The sequence below is a fragment of the Salmo trutta genome, chromosome 25 (genome assembly GCF_901001165.1).
Source record: "Salmo trutta chromosome 25, fSalTru1.1, whole genome shotgun sequence".
Classification (NCBI taxonomy): domain Eukaryota; kingdom Metazoa; phylum Chordata; class Actinopteri; order Salmoniformes; family Salmonidae; genus Salmo; species Salmo trutta.
This window is the reverse complement of record NC_042981.1, coordinates 44,653,851-44,679,225: the sequence shown is the minus strand read 5'-3', so window position 1 is coordinate 44,679,225 and position 25,375 is coordinate 44,653,851. Positions and strand designations below refer to the sequence as shown.

Genomic DNA, 25,375 nt, shown 5'->3' with positions numbered 1-25,375 from the left:
TTCTCTCTCTCCGAACGAAAACACGCTTTCCCGGTCGGAATATTATCGTTTTTTTACGAGAAAAATGGCATAAAAATTGATTTTAAACAGCGGTTGACATGCTTCGAAGTACGGTAATGGAATATTTAGAATTTTTTTGTCACGAAACGCATCGGGCGCGTAACCCTTATTTACCCTTTCGGATAGTGTCTTGAACGCACGAACAAAACGCCGCTATTTGGATATAACAATGGATTATTTGGGACCAAACCATTTTGGGACCAAACCTATTTTACACAATTTTAAAAACAAGACTCTCCTTTCTCTAACCACACTGTCCGATTTCAAAAAGGCTTTACAACGAAAGCAAAACATTAGATTGTCAGCAGAGTACCCAGCCAGAAATAATCAGACACCCATTTTTCAAGCTAGCATATAATGTCACATAAATCCAAACCACAGCTAAATGCAGCACTAACCTTTGATGATCTTCATCAGATGACACCCCTAGGACATTATGTTATACAATACATGCATGTTTTGTTCAATCAAGTTCATATTTATATCAAAAAACAGCTTTTTACATTAGCATGTGATGTTCAGAACTAGCATACCCCCCGCAAACTTCCGGTGAATTTACTAAATTACTCACGATAAACGTTCACAAAAAACATAACAATTATTTTAAGAATTATAGATACAGAACTCCTCTATGCACTGGATATGTCCGATTTTAAAATAGCTTTTCGGTGAAAGCACATTTTGCAATATTCTCAGTAGATAGCCCAGCCATCACGGCTAGCTATTTAGACACCCAGCAAGTTTAGCACTCACCAAGTCAGATTTACTATAAGAAAAATGTTATTACCTTTGCTGTTCTTCGTCAGAATGCACTCCCAGGACTTCTACTTCAATAACAAATGTTGGTTTGGTCCCAAATAATCCATAGTTATATCCAAACAGCGGCGTTTTGTTCGTGCGTTCAAGACACTATCCGAATGGTAAAGAAGGGTTACGAGCACGACGCATTTCGTGACAAAAAAATTGTAAATATTCCATTACCGTACTTCGAAGCATGTCAACCGCTGTTTAAAATCAATTTTTATGCCATTTTTCTTGTAAAAAAAGCGATAATATTCCGACCGGGAGTGGTGGTTTTCGTTCAAAGAGAGAGAGAAAGTAACATGGAGTCGACTCGTGCACGAGCCTTAGTCTCATAGTACTCTGACCGGCCACTATCCAAACGCGCTAATGTTTTTCAACCAGAGCCTGCAAAGCCACGATTCAGCTTTTTGCCACCTTCTGAGAGCCCATGGGAGCCGTAGGAAGTGTCACGTAACAGCAGAGATCCCCTGTATTGGATAGAGATAATCAAGAAGGCCAAGAAATGGTCAGACAGGGTACTTCCTGTTTGGAATCTTCTCAGGTTTTGGCCTGCCAAATGAGTTCTGTTATACTCACAGACACCATTCAAACAGTTTTAGAAACTTTGGAGTGTTTTCTATCCAAAGCTAATAATTATGTGCATATTCTAGTTTCTGGGCAGGAGTAATAATCAGATTAAATCGGGTACGTTTTTTTATCCGGCCGTGAAAATACTGCCCCCTATCCATAACAGGTTAAATATCCACATAATTGTCCATCCTCATGATACCATCTACTTTGTGAAGTGCACCAGTCCCTCCTGCAGCAAAGCATCCCCACAACATGATGCTGCCACCCCCGTGCTTCATGGTTGGGATGGTGTTCTTCAGCTTGCAAACATCCCCCTTTTTCCTCCAAACATAACGATGGTCATTATGACCAAACAGTTATATTTTTGTTTCATCAGACCAGAGGACATTTCTCCAAAAAGTACGATCTTTGTCCCCATGTGAAGTTTCAAACCGTCGTCGGGCTTTTTTATGGTGGGTTTGGAGCAGTGGCTTCTTCCTTGCTGAGCGGCCTTTCAGGTTATGTCGATATAGGACTCGTTTTACTGTGAAATAGATACCACTGGGACTCAGTGGGCATACTCTGGAGCAGTGTAAAGCTGCAGGCCAGGGCAATGGCAACCTGACCTAAACCCACCGGAGACTGCTGGGGCGAAGCTTGATTTGCCACAATCTAACAAATGTCAGGAGAACATTCTGAGGAGATTTTTTATAAAACCTAAAGAAATACGATTTTGTTATCAAAAACATTCTTTGAATGTTATCATCCCAATGTTAGCTAAAACCCTAACTAGAACTTAATGGGAATCATAGTTAATGTTCTTGGAATATTCCCGGTTTGTTGGGTGACAACCTCACTGAGCATTGAATTCAAAGTAGGCAGATGAAGCAGTGAAACGATCCCCCAGATCCACCTAATTTTGTCTCTGTCTGTAAATGAGTTTAGTCGGTTAAATCCCACCCGTTTTGCCTTAATGACTGTGACTTCCTGTCTGTCTTCCAAGCGGCAACAGCTTCAGAGCTCCCCAGCTTGCTTTTCTGGGCACAGTCACAGATTATCCATTTTATTGACCAGATACTCAAGTGGCCGCACTAACAATGAAAATACATTTCTTATAATTGGAAGGTAGTCAGGAGGAGGCAAGATCAGGTGGGACCAGTTCAAACAGGTACTTCAGAGCGCGAGGGAGAGAGTGAGGGATATACAGCATATTTTCTGCTGATTAGAGACGTGAGTGTCGTGTGTTGCTGTTTCTCTGCTGGTATAACATCTCAATTACCACATGGATAAAGCGGGAAAGGTCAGCCAAGTCTTGACCTTTAAGAATATATATATATATATATATATATATATATATATATATATATATATATATACACATACACACACACACACACACACACTACCAGTCAAAAGTTTGGACACACCAACTCGTTTAAGGGTTTTTCTCAGTTTTTACTATTTTCTACATTATCAAAACTATGAAATAACACATATGGAACCATGTAGTAACCAAAGAAGTGTTAAACAAATCAAAAAATATTTTCAAAGTCGCCACCTTGATGACAACCTTGCACACTCTTGGCATTCTCTCAACCAGCTTCATAAGGCAGTCACCTGGAATGCATTTAAATTAATAGGTGTGCCTTGTTAAAAGTTAATTTGTGGAATTTCTTTACTTCTTAACAATGCGTTTGAGCCAATCAGTTGTGTCGTGACAAGGTAGGGGTGGTTTACAGAAGTTAGCCCAATTTGGTCTTCTGATCTGGTTTAAGCATTGTTGTGGACTTAGAAATAGAAACACAACAAACTTTAATGTTCTAATGTGTGATTTTGAGAGTGAAAACCTAACAAAAATGGGGGAAATCCGAAAACTGGAAACCTTTTTTTATTATGGCAAATAAATGTATTGGCTGGTAAAAATTCTGAGTGGCTGGTAGATTCTTTCATCTACCTGCCACAGTGGCTGGTGGACTATTTTTAGGCCCTGTTCAAAAACGACCTCATTAGCTATCAAGCTGGTTACTTTATCAGTGTATCTAAACATTTGGGGGCACAGAAAGAAATTAAAAAGGGATAGCTTCTTTAGAAGATCAATGATCATAGCAATGAATGAATGACTGATTTCTTGCATGTTGTCACTCACAAACTTGACACTCTTAAAGAGTGTACAATGTTCTTATGCACGACACAGTGCTTGGACACAGCCCTTAGCCGTGGTATATTGGCCCGAGGTGCCTTATTGCTATTATAAACTGGTTACAAAAGTAATTAGAGCTGTAAAAATAAATGTTTTGTCGTACCTGTGGTAGCATTCAGGGATCGAACCACCCAGTTTCTAATCATTTTTAGAGCACGTGTGCTTCAAAAATAGATAGAATTAATTTAGGCCAAATATGCTATATCTCAATCAATTAAACAATTATTGCTCCTGGATTTTGTGTTGTGTTCCTAACTTTTTTAAGTTTGGAGCACCAGTGTTACCAATGAAAATGTTTAATTTAGAACCTTGACTACAACTGAATAATTGAAACGGGCCAACATTTTTTAAGTGTTTAAGAAAGTTGGGCCGGTAACCAAAGGGTTGGAGTTACGAATCCCGTGCTGACTAGGTGAAAGTTGCTCGGGATAAGAGTGTCTGCTAAATGATGTAAACATTTAAAATGACTTTCTAATGTATTTTTCATGTTTGACATTGTAAATAAGAATCTGTTCTTAAATAATTTTAAGGGTTAAATTGTCTACTACTATTGGACAGTCTGAAATTGTTGTTTACAACCCTAAACAACAATACTTACAGGCCAGGAAGCAGTCCATACTGAAGGAGATGTTATCCAGACAAATCGCTGATCCTGAACCTGATCCATTGTCTGTACTGAACTGGAGCCAGAACCTGAGGAGAAACACAATCTGATCTCACTCAGCTCTAGTATGAGATGAAGATGAAGCATGCCTGCCCCCAATGCAGATTCAAGTCTAGGACAAGATAAAGATAGAGTATGTTTAATGAGTGTAGATATCCTTGCAAAAAGTTTATTGAGCGTAATGATATACCCTGTCTTATCCTTCTCATCCTCAACTCAAGTTTTCTACTGGAATTAGTACATAAAGGAGTTCAAATATGACATAACTAAAATATTCTACTAGCACAACTACATATTTCAAAACGAACATTGTTGATCACAATTATTTTTCTGCCAGTACTAGAACATGTCATAAAGACCTCATGTAGAGAATGAGTGACTTCTGCCCTTACTATAGTGTTCTATTAGAAATGGCAAATAGACAGAACACTGATGCATGACCTCAAAGACCACAGTTTACATTACTTTAATTAAGACTTCATGGTCGAAATGTGTCCATTGTGACTCCTGATTGAGAATACATCTAAGTAATATTTAATGTGGAAGTGTTGGTCGTCTTTTTCATAGTACCCAAAAGGTTGAAAAAGTAACTCCTAACTTAACTCCTAACTTGGCCCTCATCTACTTCCATACTGCCCTTCACAGTCCAACAACATGGGTCGCTACTACAACCTAACCTTTATCCACTGACTTCCCTATTCCTCTGCCTATATTTCAGAGATCCAGACCAAAGGTCATACCTCAAGTCCGGGCGAGTTCATTAGACGTAAGGACACGCATTTTAATTAAGAACGTGGGCAGAACAAACTCCATAAAACCGAGAATAAAAATATAATAACTCTCTGAGGATTGGGATTAGCCCCGGCTCCGACGATAGAGAGTGCTCAATCAAGCACACAGAGATGAAACAAGTCGTACAGCTTTTTTTATTTTATTCATTTCAGCTCCTCACAGTGAATAACTGAAAAATCAAGTGCCATAACTAATTTGGAGGAAAAGGCAGATGAGTGGAGGCCTCTGTTTAGATTTTCACTTCCTTGTTTGTTTGTTTTTAAACAAGTGATACAGTGAGCGATAAGGTGAATATGGAATTCACCGTACAAGGCAAGTGGACCTATTGGGATTCATTACATTTGCAGGGTGAAAGGGAGGGCTATCTTAAAATGGAATGTAAATGTTGAAAATCTGCATTTGGAAGGAAGAACTGAAGATAAAAGCTATTCATTACTGTGTCTTTGGACCTGAGAGGCTATATGTATTTCCTTTCATCCCAAAAGAATACACAAAGCACATGCATCTCTGTGGTTTGCAGGTTATTTTATGTTTTGACATGGTGCATGTTTCAAATGTAGTACGATTCTATAATCTCACCATCTAATGACGCAGTGCCCCATTTTGACCCTGTTAAATATTCATACACTTCACTTTGTTTGCCTAAGGCTGGGATTGGCCAAATCACTTGTCTCTCTGTCAATGGACCAAATTGATCCGCCTTACCAGTCAACAAGTCCGTAGAGAGGAACGATAATGCGTCTCCAGCCTTTCTTGGTCTTGGGCTCGTTGGCAGAGTACCACAGTCTGCGCTGCTCCTCTGGTCGTGTGCTGTTTTCCACCAGCCACAAAGACAGTGCCCCTCTCTGGCCACCTCCAGAACACATCAAGAACCGTACCTGTTGGGGGGATCAAAAAAGTATGATGAGTCAGAATAGGACTTGACTGAGACACACATTAACATCTCAAATAATTTGTTTGAACGCATCAGATGGTGATGCTATACTGTCAGAATTACTCGTTTAGAAGCAGTGTACGCACATCCAGTTACTTGCAGTTGCAGGGTACATCATAAAGATAAACACCTGCACTCTGTTGAATGTTCCCCAGTGTTATTAAATGCAACATTGTAACCTGAAATGTCTTCATCCAGCCAAACATTCAGGAAGACAGTTGGGCATAAAAAAATGGAACTAGATAAAACTGCAGGAGCAGTGTGCGGGTGTTGGTCTTTATTTCATGAAAGTTACACCTGCAGATTCATCAATTGTCTCAGCTGTACACTTTGCTGTACAAAGTTCCCGATTCATATTGCTTATATTCTTCTCAAACGAACTGCACAGCATTCCACCTGTCTAAATGCTATCTTTCTGTCTCTCCAGTATGCACAGGTGATGAATAGGGTTTCCCTCCGATAAAATGTGTAACTATATTTTCAATGATGTAGTACGAGGTATTCTATCGCAGTGTACCATCTCCCTCACTCAATAATCATTGATCCAGATTTCACCTTTGTGAAACTGTGAGAAGTTCCCCGACATCAAGATTATAGAAGTCAAACAGTGTTTGCCGGGCATTACTTCGAGATGGACATGATCTGCAACTAATAACCAAGCCAATCTACTCTTGAGATTGGGTCCTGCGTCAGACAGAACAGACAGGCAGGTACCGTACATTGGACAGCTCAGGGTCGTGTAAGGGGAGAGATTGAGGTGCTAATCTGGAATCATGGCTAATCTTTGGGCCCTTGCCAAGGAACCACTGACTGCGGCTAGCTGGGCTGTAGCCGTGCCGCGAGCACAGTTCAGGACTGATATCCCCATCTCTGTTTATCTTTCTATCTCTTCCTCTTCCTCTCACTCTCTCTCTCTAGTCGTGCTTATCCACACACTCCTCTCTCTTTCCTGTTCACTCTCTCTCCCCAGCATTCCATTTTCAACAGACCTTCCCCCGCCTCCCAAATACACAAGGGGGTGCCCTAATATGGACACCATACTAAATACCTCTAAATATGATATCAGCCCACTTGCCAGACACCTTCTATGAAGAGGCAGATGTTTACAACCATAGCCGTGGACTCACCCTGTCTAGACCTGACTGACAACCCCGCTGGTCGCAGACTGACCAATAAGGCACGAATAATGCATTCCATATCGCCAGCCTCTTATTAATTGGGTTGACCTCGTGTCTGGAAATCCCTGGGAAATCCCCATGATAGCTTGCTAACCCGCCACTATCAGGGTTGGGATCAAATTTCATGTAATCTGTAAATTCCGGAAATACAGTTGAATTCAGTGAATTAATTAAATTGATAAATGATAAATGAAGCAGTGCAAGCTTCCACTTGCGCTCCCCCTCACCTGTCCACTGCAGCTCTTCCCAGACCAGTGTAAATGTGTGTGAGTGTGTGTGCAAGCGTGCGTGGGTACATGCGTCTGTCTGTCTGTCTGTCTGTCTGTCTGTCTGTCTGTCTGTCTGTCTGTCTGTCTGTCTGTCTGTCTGTCTGTCTGTCTGTCTGTCTGTCTGTCTGTCTGTTTGTTTTCCGGCAACTTACAAGGTAAACTAATAGTTAAATGGAGAGATATTGCTTCAAGATATTCAACAAGAACTTTTAAATCCATTAGTTGAATTAATTTCCTGAAGTAAGGAGAGCTCTGCTCATTATACCTACAAATTATTTTCAGTCATTCAGCAATCCTGCTATCATCAAGAACTTTGTTTTTCAATAGTAATACTGCTCTATTTTTATTCCAGGTGTGCCTGTTTTCTTTCAGACTCTGCTTTCTAACATAATTAGTCTGTCCATTCATTCATGTTGTTGTTTGTGCTCCACACTTTCTGTGTCTCCATCCCAAATGGCACCCTATTCCTTACATGGGTCCTGGTCAAAAGTAGTGCCCTATAAAGGAAATAAGGTGCCCTTTGGGACACACCCTGTGTGTAAGTCTGGTTGGTCAGACTTAAAAGACTACATCTGAACTATTTGTGCAATGCGCCTTAATTATAATTACCCAAAGCTGAGTCTCCAAATGTGCACACAACGGGAGGGCGTTGTGTGTGTGTGTGTCTATGTGTGTCTGTCTGTCTCTGAGTGTCTGGTGTGTGTGTGTACCTGTCTCTCTGTGTGTGTGTGTGTGTGTGTGTGTGTGTGTGTGTGTGTGTGTGTGTGTGTGTGAGAGAGAGAGAGGGCTCTCACCTCACATCGAGAGTTCCGTAGGGGAGGGGGGAAGAGAGGGCTCCTGAGCAACGTTGACACCTGATGACCCTTGGACTGCCCTCCGTCCACACTGAACATGGCACCTGGAACGCACACACACACGCACACGCATACATGCACCCCCACACACACACACACACAAACAAGTACATAAACACACAGAAAACAAGTTAAATAGCTGTGCTTTGCAACAACAACAAAAATTCAATAACACGGCAGATTTTACAAAAAAGTGCCAGTGAATGATAACAACAGAGGTTGTATTTTCTCTGTTATGCCCGAATTTGAGCATACAGTATAGGCCTTACTTTGCATTACAGCCACTAAAGGCATACAGTAAATTGATGATGACCAAGTCCAGAAACAACCCCTAGCCCCTATTCTCCAGAACTGGATTGGTACTGTATAAGCAATATGGTTCAGTTCCACTTTTTCCCTTGGGAATAATTTTTCCACATATTACCTACATCTATCCAGTCGTTTCAGATCTTCACAAGTGCCTTAGTGGTAATAGACTGCCTCGGCGGTAGCTAGGGGTTGTGTACAGGGCTTGTGTTATTGATATCAGAATGGATGATTCACCTGAGGATGATGAACAGCTGGGCCGCACCCCCTTTGGCGGGGTGTGGACACGCCTCCAGGAGGATCCCTTGGCCGCTGTTGGCTGCCAACCGCACTCACCATCCTCGAAGGAGCAATAGCTGCCGTTGAGAAACTGACCTGAGAGGGAGAGAAAGACAGAGAGAGCGAGAGAGGTAGAAAGAGGAGAAGAAAGTGAGTAGCCTTGTAGCTCAATTGACCTAGAGCAAGACAGACAGACAGTGAGAGAGATGGAACATCAGAGAGGAGGACATGATGAGAGGAGTGTCTCAGTAGCAACGGCAGAGGGAGAGAGAATGGGAGAAACAGAGAGAAAATTGAGAGCATACGGCTAGAGATGGTGAGGGGGAGTGCGGGAGAAGAAGGGGGCAGAAGGAGAGAAAATATGGGGCTAATCCTTTTGGTCCCAGTGCTTTATAAAGAGTGAGTGAGTGACTGATGGAGGGAAGGAGAGAAGGATGGGGGATGAGGGAAGGATGAAGGGGGAGAGACCAGAAGAAGGAGGAAAAATACAGGGGCTAATAATTTCAGAAAAAGTGAGAGAAAGAGCAAGAAAGGGGGGGCCCAACCAGCTTTTACACATCTGAAAGAGATGTGTCGAAGAGAGAGGAGAAAGAAAAGGGGAGGATGAAAAATAAATTATAGAAAAAAGGTTTGGTGATGCAAGCCTGCTGTCAATTGGGGATTGGTTGACTGCACTTTATATATAGCAGTGGAGGCTCCTCAGAGGAGGAAGGGGAGGACCATCCTCCTCAGTGAAAATAGAAAAAGGGAAACTAACAAAGTTATCCTTTTTAGATAAGACTATACTAAATATATTCACGTCACCAAATAATTGACTAAAAAACACTGTTGAAAATCAGAAATTCATTCTACAGTAGCCTCAACAGCACTCTGGAGGGTAGCACCGTAGTGTAGCCGGAGGACAGCTAGCTTTTGTCCTCCTCTGGGTACATTGACTTCAATACAAAACTTAGGAGGCTCATGGTTTGCAGCCCGGTCCATAGACTTACATAGTCCTCCAACCTACCAGAGCTCTTGCAACATGAACTGACATGTTGTCCACACAATCAAAGGATAGCTAGCTAGCTAGCTAGCAATGCAGTGCATACAATGAGGTGAGTATTTTACTCAAAGAGAGAGAAAGACAATAGTCAAACAGTTTAACAAATTCATTTATTCCAAAATGAAGGCGAAGCAAGAGAGATTTCCTAGTATATATTTTTTTACACTTTCACATTCACTTACTTAGCTAGCTTCAAATGCAGCTAGCTACTTTAGCCTACTCAAACACCCAGCTCAAACAGAGAGGGATGCTATGTTACCTAGCTGGCTATGGCTTTCCAACACTGGAACTCTTCCAAGGCGTTTGGTTTTATAAATATATTGCCCCCGGGTAACTACTTGCTGCTGACTGTACACTGTACTGCATGATTGTAGTGGGTTTACTAAAGCGCTAGTTCTAGTAGCTATGTTGACTGTGGCATGGTCATGTGCGTCAAAGAAGGGCATAGGTCAATTGCAGTTGGTCCAGAACAAAGCAGCAGGTATCACACTTATGTACACAGAGGGAAAGTGTCAGTAACATGCATGTCAGTCTCTCCTGGCTCAAAGTTAAGGAGAGATTGACTGCATCCTTATTGGTCTTTAAGCGAGGTATTGATGTGTTGAAGGTACCGAACTGTTAAGCAGTTGGCACACAGTTCAGACACTCATCAGTACAACACAAGACATGAAACCCGAGGTCTCTTCACAGTCCCCAGGTCCAGAACAGAGGCTGGGAAACAGTATTAAATAGAGCCATGACTACATGGAACTCTCTGGCACCCTAGGTTTCTCAAGCTAGCAATAAAACCAGTTTAAATAAACAGATAAAAGAACACCATACTGCACAAAGGAGACTGTGAAGCGACAGCCATTTTATATATATTGTATTGTAATTTGCACTGTACTGTGTATTAGACCTAGATATTGTGTGCATGGACTGATATGTAGTCTGTGTGTAACGTTTTAAATGTATGTATTTCAATCTTTGACTAATAATGTTCTGTACTATGTATTATCTTGTGATTCATGTGGACCCCAGGAAGAGTAGCTGATGATTTTGCAGCAGCTAATGGGGATCCTAATGAATACCAAATCCCAAATACGTGACAACGATGTAGGCTGTGCGAAGCGGTTAGTGGTCATGATATGAAGGTTTGGCTTGGAAAGGTTTTTTCGCCTGGTCAGAGACAGCTGATATGTTGTGCACTGAAATCCACAAGCGAAAGTAAAAGATGAGAGGAGAAGAGCGTGTAGATAGATGCGAGAAATAATTATATATACAACAAGCTGTTTGTATGTGGCAACTATGAAAGTGAACTGTGTTTGCATGTGATCAGCGGTGTATTCAAATGGAAGCAAACGGAACAAAACGGGGATAAACATACCTGAATTTGTCCAATAGAAACTCTCGTTTGCAACTGTTGGACTAACGAATACACCCTAGATCAGCTACAGGCAAGAGTGTGCAAAGCGGCATTGAATGTGTCACTGTCTGTCACCTTGATTACTCAAAATTCTCTTGACCTTTTCACCTATGTTGTACATTTTCCTTCAAAGGTTGTAGCAACCTCATGGTGCGTACAGGGAACATTCATGTATCATGTAGTAGCCTAAACCTATCGATGTCACATTGAGCTGGGTGAATGGAATATGAATGACAGTCATCCTCTATGCTGTAATAGAAATAAGGCCATGCTCAAAAAATTCTCTCTCATCTTAACTGATATATAGCAGCCTAAAAGCCCCTTCATAGGGGGAAGATAGTTGCCCAAGGTTTCTAGTAGGACAATTTGACCTGTTTCACATTGACTCTACCAAGTCATCTCAGCAAGGATGCATGATGCTAGCTCTACCACTTTAAGGGCCTGTACCACTCCTGCAGTTCGTTCCTATGCTGAAATAGTGCCTTCTGTAACTTGTTCTCTCTACACTAATTGGCACTGGATGACACAATTAAGGAGACTCAAAGATACTCACAGGGAAGGGAACACACATTCATGCACACACAAGCACACACATACACATGCATGCAGACACACACACAAACACACTACCAAATCAGCATGAGTGGCCACAAATGCAATTACATCTCTGTCTTCCACAGATCGTTGATCAGTGAAGCCTCTGCTCAGCTGTTGCGACTTATCTGCAGAGGCGAGGCAGAGCAAGAACGGGAGGGTGGAAATGATGACCTACCACTGTAAACACATCGACCAGCATAGTCTTCGATCCTCTAACAGGCGGTTGTGTAAAAATGAATCCAACCCCCATCTTCAATATTCAATATCAATGTCATAAATTCCTCTTGATTGAAATGAGATAGATAAATGATGGATTGATCATATGGAATAGGTTATGCCGAAGGGTAACGTGGTGTGTTTTGGGACTCTGGAGTCGCGAAAGTCTCAGGGAGGGTAGATTGACAGAAATGCATGGGACAGCTGCAAGTGACTTAGGGAGAAAGAGGGGTCAGAGAGAGAGAGAAATAGGAGGGAGAGAGAGATGGGACAGAGGGGGGAGAGAGAGAGCTGTGAGAGGAGAGAGAGAGATGGGACAGAGGGGGAGAGAGGGTGTCACGACTTCCGCCGAAGTCGGTCCCTCTCCTTGTTCGGGCGGCGTTCGGCGGTCGACGTCACCGGCCTTCTAGCCATCGCCGATCCACTTTTCATTTTCCCTTTGTTTTGTCTTTGTCTTACACACCTGGTTTCAATCCCCCAATTACTTGTTCATTATTTAACCCTCTGTCCCCCCATGTTTGTTTGTGAGTAATTGTTTGTATGTTATACGGTCCATTATTGTGGGCTTGCTTTATTGTATTGTATTTGCCTATTTTGAGTAAATTATGTTATTTACTCATATCTGCTGTCCTGCGCCTGACTCCTCTACACAAGCTACACACAGACCTCATTACAGAGGGAGAGGTGGGAGGGAGGGAGAGAGCAAGCCATGGGAGAGAGAGCTCTAGTTCCCAACACAAATAGACTTTGTGCTTACCATCATGTTCCAATCCTCAGGACATCATTTGAGTGGAAAAGGGCAGGTGACTAATAGATCCATTGTTTCTGACATGAGAAGTAGAGTAATGTACAGTACTTTCCACTTCTCATGTCAAATAGAGTCAATCCACTAAATGAGATCAATGATGTAACTAGTGTTATCGTAACCACTGACAAATAACTACTCCATAATTGACAGGGTTGACTGGCACTATTTAAAGATAAGATACAACAGAGAAGTCGCCACAAAGAGGGAGCTTTGGATGGGTAACAAGCTTCCAAATAATTTGTTATGCACACCTCTCAAGTCACTCACCGTACAAAGACAACGGTATCAACAATTCCAGTGAATCCCAAGCTATGTAACCTCTGGCCGCCACGCCTACTGATCTCCATGCATTTCATGTTTTAAGTAGTGATTAATTCAACTGTCATGCAATGGTCGGTCTCTCTGGGGCATCTCCAGCACACACCACATTCAAATGTAAACTATCCCCCTTGGGTAGCGTGCTAGTCTAATTGGCATTGATAGCTTGATAAGTACTAGGTACACGTTAGCCTCTTATTTCGCTAGCCCCCACGGTTCGCTGACCTATAGGCACAGGGGAGTGGCCATCATAGGCATGCTAATGTTAATTCTGGTCAGCTTCATATACATGTGCATGAACGGAGATTAATTTAGGGTAAATTAACATTCTGTATGTTTTTCCTGGAATTCATTTCAAATGTATTTCCAGAGATATGTACAGCGACACACATGCAATTATATACAGTGCCTTCAGAAAGTATTCATACTCCTTCGCACACCTGGATTGTACAATATTTTTCCATTATTATTTTCAGAATTCTTCAAGCTCTGTCAAATTGGTTGCTGATCATTGCTAGACAACCATTTTCAAGTCTTGCCATAGGAACATTCTCACTGTCTTCTTGGTAAGCAACACCAGTGTAAATTTGGCTTTGTGTTTTAGGTTATTATCCTGCTGAAAGTTGAATTCATCTCCCGGTGTCTGGTGGAAAGCAGACTGAACCAGGTTTTCCTTGAGGACTTTGCCTCTGCTTAGCTCCATTTCTTTATTGTCCTGAAAAACTCCCCACATGATGCAGCCACCACTATGCTTGAAAATATGGAGAGTAGTACTCAGTAATGTGTTGTATTGGATTTGCCCCAAACAAATCCAATGCATGAATGCATTCCATTTACATTTACGTCATTTAGCAGACGCTCTTATCCAGAGCGACTTACAAATTGGTGCATTCACCTTACGATATCCAGTGGAACAACCACTTTACAATAGTGCATCTATATCTTTTTATTGGGGGGGGAGGGTAGGGGGGGGGAGGTTAGAAGGATTACTTTTATCCTATCCCAGGTATTCCTTACAGAGGTGGGGTTTCAGGTGTCTCCGACAGGTGGTGATTGACTCCGCTGTCCTGTCGTCGTGAGGGAGCTTGTTCCACCATTGGGGTGCCAGAGCAGCGGAGTCCAAGATGTCCAGTAGCAGTTGGACGTGTTTTTGTCTTGTCCCGTCTTGTCCCGTGTACATAGTCCTTTTCCTCGTTTTTTCCCATTTATTTCGTATATATTTGAATCTCACGTTCCATCTATGAACTGAATATACTTTCCTGCATCCTGCCTCACCCAATGTGGTACAGATTTGCTATTTTTAAACTTTAGAATCGGAACCCCCCATCAGAAGCTAGCCAGCTAACTAGCTACTAGCTAGTAGTCAGTTAGCCACTGCTAGTGGTCTTCACCATTAACTCGGACACCAGCCAGCTTCAGCTCGGTCAATACCTGCCAGTCTGCACAGCGTGACACCAACCCAGAGCATAGCGGACTGCTTTTTCTCTACCTCATCACCGGATTCTTGCTGCAAGCCCTGGTCCATTACACCAGATCACAGCAGCTAGCTAGCTGCATTCAAGTGGCTACTGCTGGCTAACGCCTCTGTCCCGAAGCATGCACCAGTTAGCCTTGAGCTAGCCACGAGCTAGGCCCATCTCCCGGCTTGCCGAAGAGGTCTACCAGCTAATTCTTGGGCTACAATACCTCTTTTGCCAATTGGCCTGGACCCTTTATTGCCGACACAGAGCCCCGCCGATCCATGGTCTGGTCTGCCGACATAATCGTCCGAGGTGGTTTCAACAGGCTCTTCCGTTGCGACGTCGCCAAAGGCCCATCTGCTAGCCCCGACCTGCTAGCTGTCTGAATCGCCGTGTCTCCAGCTCGCCTAGTATAGTAGCGACTACTGAACGGCTCACAGACTCACCTATTGCTGCTCATTGGACCCTATGATCACTCGGCTACACATACCTCTCCCTAATGTCAATATGCTTTGTCTGTTGCTGTTTTGGTTAGTTACTATTGTCTTACTTCACTGTAGAGCCCCCAGCAATGGCCAACTTGCCTTAGATAGCCCTTTTGTCCCACCCCTCACACATGCGTAGACCTCACCTGGCTTAACTGGTGCCTCTAAAGACAAAACCTCTCACATCGTCACTCAATGCCTAGGTTTACCTCCACTGTACTCACATCCTACCATACCCTTGTCTGTACATTATGCCTTGAATCTATTTACTCTCTGTTCTGAACGCACTAGACAACCATAGAGGTTAACCCAGGCCCTGCAGCCCCCAGCACCACTCCTATTCCCCAGGTGCTCTCATTTGTTGACTTCTGTAACCTTAAAAGCCTTGGTTTCATGCATGTTAACATCAGAAGCGTTCTCCCTAACCTTGTTTTATTCCCTGCTTTAACACACTCCGCCAAACCTGATGTCCTAGCCGTGTCTGAATCCTGGCTTAGGAAGGCCACCAAAAATTCTGAAATTTCCATCCCCAACTACAACATTTTCTGACAAGATAGAACTGCCAAAGGGGGCGGAGTTGCAATCTACTGTAGGGATAGCCTGCAGAGTTCTGTCATACTATCCATGTCTGTTCCCAAACAATTTGAGCTTCTACTTTTAAAAATCCACCTCTCCAGAAACAAGTCTCTCACCGTTGCCGCGTGTTATAGACTCCCCTCATTCCCCAGCTGTGCCCTGGAAACCATATGTGAATTAATTGCCCCCCATCTATCTTCAGAGTTTGTACTGTTAGGTGAGCTAAACTGGCATATGCTTAACACCCCGGCTGTCCTACATTCTAAACTAGATGCCCTCAATCTCACACAAATTATCAAGGAACCTACCAAGTACAACCCTAAATCCATAACCTCTTAGATATCATTCTGACCAACTTGCCCTCTAAATACACCTCTGCTGTCTTCAACCAGGATCTGCAGAGGATAAGTTCATTAGAGTTACCAGTCTCAGAAATGCTTCACAGAGTTCAAGTAACAGACACATCTCAACCTCAACTGTTCAGAGGAGACTGTGTGAATCAGGCCTTCATGGTTGAATTGCTGCAAAGAAATCACTGCTAAAGGACATCAATAAGAAGAAGAGACTTGCTTGGGCTAAAAAACATGAGCACTGGACATTAGACCGGTGGAAATCATGTCTTCGTGAGATGCATAGTAGATGAACAGGTGATCTCTGCACATGTGGTTCCCACCGTGAAGCATGGAAGAGGAGGTGAGATGGTGTAGGGTTGCTTTGCTGGTGACACTGTCTTTGATTTATTTAGAATTCAAGGCACATTTAACCAGCATGGCTACCTTAGAATTTTGCAACAATACGCCATCACATCTGGTTTGCACTTAGTGGGACTATCATTTTTCTTTCAACAGGCTGTGTAAGGGCTATTTGACCAATTAAGAGATTGATGGCCTCCACAATCACCCAACCTCAAACCACTTGAGTTGGACCGCAGAGTGAAGGAAAAGCAGCCGACAAGTGCTCAGCTTATGTGGGAAGTCCTTCAAGACTGTTGGAAAATCATTCCAGGTGAAGCTGGTTGAGAGAATGCCAAGTGTTCAAAGCTGTCATCAAGGCAATGGGTGGCTACTTTGAAGAATCTCAAACATAAAATATATTTTGAATTGTTTAACACTTTTTGGTTACTACATGATTCCATATGTGTTAAATAACATAGTTTTGATGTCTTCACTATTATTCTACAATGTAGAAAATAGTAAAAATAAAGAAAAAACCTTGAATGAGGTGTGTCCAAACTTTTGACTGGTACTGTACATGTATAATGAACTGCACACACACACACACACACACACACACACACACACACACACACACACACAACAGACACACACACACACACACCATCACACAAACACACATGTACCTAATTATTTTGAGGGTGCATTGAGGGCCAAATTCAATTTATTTTAATGAATCATGACTTAAAGAAGCATTATCTTCTATATAGTACAATTGAATAGAACTGTGGCCTGTGCATTTCAATGGGCATAATGCCCCTGCACACACAGACGTCCAGCCAACCCAACATTGGCATAAAACTGTTCCTTTGAGAAAATAAATGTTTTCCGTAAACGAAAAATAAGAACCGCAGAAACATTTTAAGGGTGAGAAACGCTAGTGATGTATGGTGTCGGCGTGGGAAACATTTATGCTCTGACGGCGCTCTGCAGTGCCTCTGTCAAGTAAGTTCAGGCAGCCGTAGTTGTGGGCTACGTCCCAAATGTCACTGTATAGGGAGGGCTGTGGTCAAAAATAGTGCACTATATATTGAAAAGGGTGCCGTTTGGTACATAGCCATAGTTGTGTAATGGCAGGCAGTCGGGGCACAACAGCTTCATTAAAGGAGCTCTCACCTATTTTGCCGCTTTACCAAGGTTGAGAATGACTCGGCGCACGTGATTTGCCCCCCCCATCCACCTACCCCCACCCACACACACAGATTTCAACCTCCATCACCCACAACAGACCCAGTCCAATGGTGAACAATGAACAAAAATACAAACACAACATGTAGTGTCGGTGCCATGTTTCATGAGCTGAAATAAAAATTCCCAGAAATACGCACAAAAAGCTAATTTCTCTCGAATTTTGTGCACAAATGTATTTACATCGCTGTTAGTGAGCATTTCTCCTTTGCCAAGATAATCCATCCAACTGACAAGTGTGGCATATCAAGAAGCTGATTAAACAGCATGATCATTACACAGGTGCACCTTGTGCTGGGGACAATAAAAGCACACTTTAAAATGTGCAGTTTTGTCACACAACACAGAGTGCCACATATGTCTCAAGTTTTGAGGGAGCATGCAGTTGGCATGCTGACTCCAGGAAGGTCCACCAGAGAATTGAATGTTAATTTCTCGACCTGAAGTTGCCTCCAATGTCGTAATAAAGCCTTTTGTTGCAAAAAAAATATTCTGATTGGCTGGGCCTGGCTCCCAAGTGGGTGGGCCTGGCTGCCAAGTGGGTGGGTGTATGCCTTCCAAGGCACACCCATGGCTGCACCCCTGCTCGGGTCATGTGTAATCAATAGATTAGGACCTAATTTATTTATTTAAATTGTCTTATTTCCTTATATGAATTGTAACTCAGTAAAAAAATTGAAATTATTGCATGTTTATATTTTTGTTCAGAATAGATAAGCTGTACTCACTGCACATGTCCCCTTCGTCGTCGCCGAGTGGGCAGTCCATCGTGAAGTCACACAACTGTCCCAGAGGGACCCCTGGGCCGTGGTGACAATGGTACTGGCCCTGGAGGGGGATGTTGTGGAAAGGGGAGAGATCTGGAGAGAAGCAAAGAGAGAAAGATAGAAACACATCTGTCAACAGAGAGAAATTAATCATCATCACAATGACATGGTTGAGGCTTGAGGGTGTCAAGAAATGGACACCGTAAACAAAACTGCTACCATGTACTATTTACAACAGAAAAGTGTAGTTTGCATAGATATACACACACATGTACTTTTACATATGATATGCTCCCATGTTGTTGTGGAACGGGGAGGGATGTGGAAAAATCAGAGAGAGATAGAAACACAGAGCAATGAGTGCTGGAGGTTAGTCTTGCGGTACTGCTGCCACTGCCAGATCACATACACTGAGTGTAAAAAACATTAGGAAGATACTATTTTCATGACATACGCTGACCCGGTGAATCCAGGGGAAAGCTATGATCCCTTATTGATGTCACTTCTTAAATCCACTTCAATCAGTATAGAAAGGCGAGAGAAAATGGGGAGGATGAGAAGAAAATACAAGTGGATAGTGGAGAGAGAAAGGTATAGAATGAAGAGGAGAGTGCCTATCAGAGGGTGAATGGGCAAGACAAACTATTTAAGTGCCTATGAACGGGGTATGATAGTCGTACCAGTTTGTCAAAGACTCACCCAAGTCATAAACTGTTCTCTCTGCTAACACACGGCAAGCGGGACCGGAGCGCCAAGCCTAGGACCAAAAGGCTCCTTAACGCCAAGCCTAGGACCAAAAGGCTCCTTAACAGCTTCTACCCCCAAGCCATTTTACTGCTGAACAATTCATCAAATGGCCACCCGAACTACTTACTCTGTTTTTGCACTGCTGCTACTCGCTGTTAATTATCTATGCATAGTCACTTCACACATTGACTCGATACCAGTACCCCCGGTATATAGCCTCGTTATTGTTATGTCATTTTCTTCTGTTACTTTTTGCTACAATTTTTGGACTTTAGTTTATTTAGTAAATATTTTCTTAACTCTATTTCTTGAACTGCATTGTCGGTTAAGGGCTTGTAAGTAAGCATTTCACAGTAAGGTACCTATTGTATTCAGCACATGTGACAAACACAATTTTATTTGAATGTGTCAAGAACTGCAATGCTGCTGGGTTTTTCACCCTAAAAAATGTCCCGTGTTTCCCACAAGAATGGTCCACCACCCAAAAGACATCCAGCCAACTTGACACAACTATTGGAAGCATTGGAGTCAACATGGGCCAGCATCCCTGTGGAATGCATTCGACACCTTGTAGAGTCCATGCCCTGACAAATTGAGTCTGTTCTGAGGACAAAAGGGGGTGCAACTCAATATTAGGAAGGCATTCCTAATGTTTTGTACACTCAGTGTATATCGCCCATGGAGTCCACATATATTGCCCCTAGAGGCCACCAGTCTACCCCTTCACTATTTATCTGTCTCCCTCTCTCATACCTGACATATACGTATCTCTACATGAACAATAAAAATCAGAACAACAAAACATCTCCACAGTTATTAGCCATGTCGCCAGACTGCTATCGTCCACCATTTAATACATAACATCATGGTGCATGTGTAAGTCTACTGTAATGCGTTTGTAATGTGTCACATAATATTCTCACTTAAAATAATGGGCTGGATGACATTATACAAACCAGCAGGGTAACACTGAAGAAAATGTATAGGAGAAGAGATTCAAACTGCATTTCTTCCAACAGATACTGTACAAAAGCTGTCAACTTCCAGCCAAGGATCAAGGAACTACCAGGGAGAAAGAAAAAACTGAAATGTTTCGGCCCGCCAGGATCATCATTGAATAGCCCTACAACTGCACAGCATAGAAGTGTCTGCTGGGTTGTTTGGTTGACCCAACTGCTGGTTTGCAGGCTTTGGGTCAAATTGGTTTGGTTGTTTTCTTTAAAAAGAGCAAGGTTGGGTTGTTGATGCTGGGTTTTTGGTGCTGAGTTATTGAGATATGACCCAGCGGGTCAGATCAGAAGACTGGAGGCATAGTTTAGCAGGAGCGTGGCTGGGGCTGTGGCAGTCATGACATTTTGTCATGCAAATGAATGCAAATGAATAAAATGATTCTATAGTAAGAATAATATAATTGAACTGAATAAAATAGAAAGGACATTTTTCCCATTCCGGAGCAAGTGTGCATATGAAGTGGCTATGTTGAGCATAAAAGTGATAATTTGAAACAGGTCCTATATGCTAGATTTAGAGTTATTTGGCTAATTTAGTTGGAAATGATACAAATCTTAGAATGTCTTAGAAATCAAAACATTCAGTACATGGGCTGCGTGATGCAACTACATTCAGTACATGGGCTGCGTGATGCGACTATAGTCTATTGACTATTTGAAAAAGTCAAGAAAAAAAGCTTGCGCTCTGTTCCTTGCCTCAGGCTGCACACACGGTTCACCCATCAAGTGATCATATTTTCACTCATCAATTTGATGTTGTCTTTACTAATATCAAATGGGCAGGCACAACGGTAAAAAGACATCCATATGCAATCGATTAGCGAATGGAGGCCGCTTTCCCACATTTTGTTTTTATAACGGGTAGGCTACTCCAGTTTGCAGCAGCAGAAAAACAAATACAGTAGCAGCTAGGATCCTCCTCTTTTTAGTGGCAACCATGAAAACTTTCACACGGGATAGCATAAAGAAATGTCTGGGCTTATAAGAACACTTATTTCACTTCATGCATCAACTACTGTTTGAGGAGCATGCAGCCTCTCGCTGCGTGACAGGTGATATTCCATGATATGCCATGGGCTCTCCAACCATGTTCCTGCAGCTACCCTGTGCTTAAATTGGGAAACCCAGTGAAATCTGTTCGGGAACATCGATACTAACATGTTTTCACAACGAACCATATTTAATAAAACTGTTGACAGCCCCTGTTTCTGCATGCTTGAGAAATAAATTAGGGAAAGATGTGGGGATGGAAATGCACGGTAGTGAGATATTCTGTTGCTAAAGGTAATGTCAGCATATAAATTATGAAAATATAAAAAATGCCCTATTACTAGGCTATTCAAAAGACTCATGGATATAAAGTTTGGAGCATAGCATAAGGTAACCAGTCCATCCAGTATGTAAAATAATACAATCCACACTCAAAGACGATAACTAGAATTTGTTTAATTTTTTGGTTTTCGCGTTGTAGCCCCACCCACTTGACCCAGTTCCATTCAAACGCAATTGTGTTTGTCTTTCTGTTTCACAACTTCTGTCAATGCTAGCGAATTACCTCAGAGCGGTGGCTAGCTAATAATTAAAAAACGTGCATCTTTAACACATCTTAAGAAATAAACAAAAACAAAACATGGCTCACATTTGGGAACACACACAAATGGCTTCACCAGGAGGAGGGAAAAGGATTGGAATTTTTGAATGACACCTGAATCTGCCTATGGGGACTCTGCTCTATACGTGTGTTTATGCTGAACCGACAATAACATCACAGCCAGTAGCATCCCAGGTCAAAATGAACTGAAATTAATATTTATTTGTGGCTGTACCATTTCAATGTATTTGAAGATAATGAGCTGATGGCCTCCCAGTGGCTGGAAGACTGTGGATACTCTGTGGACCACAGAGGCACTGTTGTCAGTGTTGAAGAGCCCTGACGGAGTGCTGAACTCCTAGGAGCTGTTGGATATCAAGTGTCCTGTTATGGGGAAGGGCTGTGATATCTGGATGATGTCTTCAATGGGAAAGCCTGTGATGTATTTGTATTTATTATGGATCCACATTAGCTGCTGCCAAAGCAGCTTTTAAAATGTAAAACATTACAAAATATTCACCGATTTTACAACACACTGTGTGCCCTCAGGCCCCTACTCCACCACTACCAAATATCTACAATACTAAATCCATGTGTATGTGTAGTGTGTGTGTGTATGCGTGTGTGTGTATGCGTATGTCTGTGCCAATGTTTGTGTTGCTTCACAGTCCCCGCTGTTCCATAATGTGTTTTTTATCCGCTTTTTAAATCTAATTTTACTGCTTGCGTTAGTTACTTGATGTGGAATAGAGTTCCATGTACTCATGGCTCTATGTAGTACTGTGTGCATCCCATAGTCTGTTCTGGACTTGGGGACTGTGAAGAGACCTCTTGTTTAGACAGCTCGGTGCATTCAACATGTCAATACCTCTCATAAATAAAAGTAGTGATGAAGTCAATCTCTCCTCCACTTTCAGCCAGGAGAGATTGACATGCATATTATTAATATTAGCTCTCTGTGTACATCCAAGGGCCAGCCGTGCTGCCCTGTTCTGAGCCAATTGCAATTTTCCTAAGTCATTTTTTGTGGCACCTGACCACACGACTGAACAGTAGTCAAGGTGCAACAAAACTAGGGCCTATAGGATGTGCCTTGTTGATAGTGCTGTTAAGAAGGCAGAGCATTGCTTTATTATAGACAGACTTCTCCCCATCTTAGCTACTACTGCATGAATATGTTTTGACCATGACAGTTTACAATCTAGTATTACCCCAAGCAGTTTAGTCATCTCAACTTGCTAAATTTCCACATTATTTACTACAAGATTTAGTTGAGGCTTAGGGTTTAGTGAGGGTTTTGTTCCAAATACAACGCTTTTAGTTTTAGAAATATTTAGGGGTAACGTATTCCTTGCCACCCACACTGAATTTAACTGCAGCTCTTTGTTGAGTGTTGCAGTCATTTCAGTCGCTGTAGTAGCTGACGTTCTGGCTTTACTCAAAGTCAGTGGCATGTCGTTAGTAAAAATTTAAAAAAGCAGGGGCCCTAAACAGCTACCCTGGGGAATTCCTGATTCTAACTGGATTATATTTGATAGGCTTCCATTAAAGAACACCCTCTGTGTTCTGTTAGACAAGTAAGTCTTTATCCACATTATAGCAGGGGGTGTAAAGCCATAACACAAACGTTTTTCCATTAGCAGACTATGATCAAAAATGTCAAAAGCTGCACTGAAGTCTAACAAGACAGCCCCCACAATCATTTTATCAATTTCTCTCAGCCAATCATCAGTCATTTGTGTAAGTGCTCTGCTTGTTGAGTGTCCTTCCCAATAAGCATGCTGAAATTCTGTTGTCAATTTGTTTACTGTGAAATAGCATTGTAATTGGTCAAACACATTTTTTTCCAGAAGTTTACTAAGGGTTGATAACAGGCTGATTGGTCGGCTATTTGAGCCAGTAAAGGGGGCTTTACTATTCTTGGGTAGTTGTAACGATGTGCGCTGAGAGTCAGGAAGCAAGCTCGGGGAGTGAGTGATTTAATCAATAAACGAAACACGAACAACGCACAGACATGAAACTGAAACAATAACGCCTGGGAAAGGAACCAAAGGGAGTGACATATATAGGGAAGTTAATCAGGGAGGTGATGGAGTTCAGGTGAGTGATGACGCGCAGGTGCACGTAACGATGGTGACAGGTGTGCGCCATAACGAGCAGCCTGGTGACCTAGAGGCCGGAGAGGGAGCACACGTGACAGTACCCCCTCCATGACTGGCAGCTCCAGCCGCAGGACGCTGACCAAAAGACAATCCCGTGGATCAGGAGTTGGACCGGTCACCTCTGCAGAGGTGCAGGAAACCTGTCAATCTGGCTGACACGCAGGAGCATGGCGAACTATAGCGCCGGAGAGAGAGCATACCTGATGGTACCCCCTTCCCGGTGCGTTCGGCTCCAGCCGCAGGACGCCAACCCAGGGGACGATCCCGGGGATTAGGAGCGGACCGGTCACCCCTGCTGATGCGCGGGAACATGTCGCCGGCTGGGATGCGTGAACCTGACAGACGACTGAGGCATAAGAGCCTGACAAGCCGGCTGAGGCATGAGAGCCTGACGAGCCAGCTGAGGCATGAGAGCCTGACGAGCCAGTGGAGGCAGGGGAGCCTGGCGATCTGGCTGAGGCATGAAAGCCTATTGCGGCTCCCGGACCCGACATCATTCCACCTGACACAAAAAAAAACGCTCCCTGATGCTTCCCTTAGGTGAGGCGTTATTCTGTAACGGTGTGCGCTGAAAGTCGGGAAGCAAGTTCAGGGAGTGAGTGATTTACTTAATAGATGAAACACGAACAACACACAGACATGAATCTGAAACAGAAACAATAACGCCTGGGAAAGGAACCAAAGGGAGTGACATATATAAGGAAGGTAATCAGGGAGTTGATAGAGTCCAGGTGAGTGATGACGCGCAGGTGCCCGTAATGATGGTGACAGGTGTGCGCCATAACGAGCAGCCTGGTGACCTAGAGGCCGGAGAGGGAGCACACGTGACAGTAGTGGAATGACTTTAGCTTCCCTCCCTGCACCTACATGCAGGTGCAAAGCATACCAATTTGCACCTGCATGTAGTAGCCACGCAACCACATGGGCCACGTGGCTACTACATGCAGGTGCAAATTGGTATGTTTTGCACAGGACTGAGAGAAAGTAAGGTGCTCATCTGGACTCAGTCGCAGCAAGTTGTCGTTCCTGTTCCCTATGATGAACAGTTCTGTGCAGAGGCTGTCCTGAGGTTGAAGGCATTCTACTCAACACACATGCTGCCATTTATTGTTGAGGAGTATCAGTCAGGCAGATTGTCACTGAGTGACAAATATATGCAACTCTGTAGAAGTATGTAGTCCGATGTCTCTCCTGTTTGCACTTACAAATTGTTAAAAAGCCTGACTTAATGTTTATGGCTTTCTTTTTTTATGAATATTAATGAGTATGTAAAACAAATAATAAAGTTGTTATAGAATTAATTTAAATGTATTTAACATTACTTTTGACACAATAATGCAGGTTGTTCCTGGGTAGCGGTCCTTAAAACATTGTGGCATT

At 42.8% G+C, this 25,375-nt stretch overlaps 1 protein-coding gene across 1 annotated transcript in view; it reads right to left on the bottom strand.

Moving 5' to 3' along the window:
* Positions 1 to 25,375, bottom strand: part of LOC115162610 (ALK tyrosine kinase receptor-like) — a 748,203-nt gene that overhangs the window by 106,951 nt on the left and 615,877 nt on the right. The window contains exons 6-10 of the mRNA XM_029714073.1: positions 18,447 to 18,578; positions 8,848 to 8,985; positions 8,245 to 8,348; positions 5,775 to 5,947; positions 4,212 to 4,306 (exon numbers count right to left, since the gene is read on the bottom strand). Coding sequence (XP_029569933.1) covers positions 4,212 to 4,306; positions 5,775 to 5,947; positions 8,245 to 8,348; positions 8,848 to 8,985; positions 18,447 to 18,578 — 642 coding nt within the window. The remainder of the gene's footprint in view (positions 1 to 4,211; positions 4,307 to 5,774; positions 5,948 to 8,244; positions 8,349 to 8,847; positions 8,986 to 18,446; positions 18,579 to 25,375) is intronic.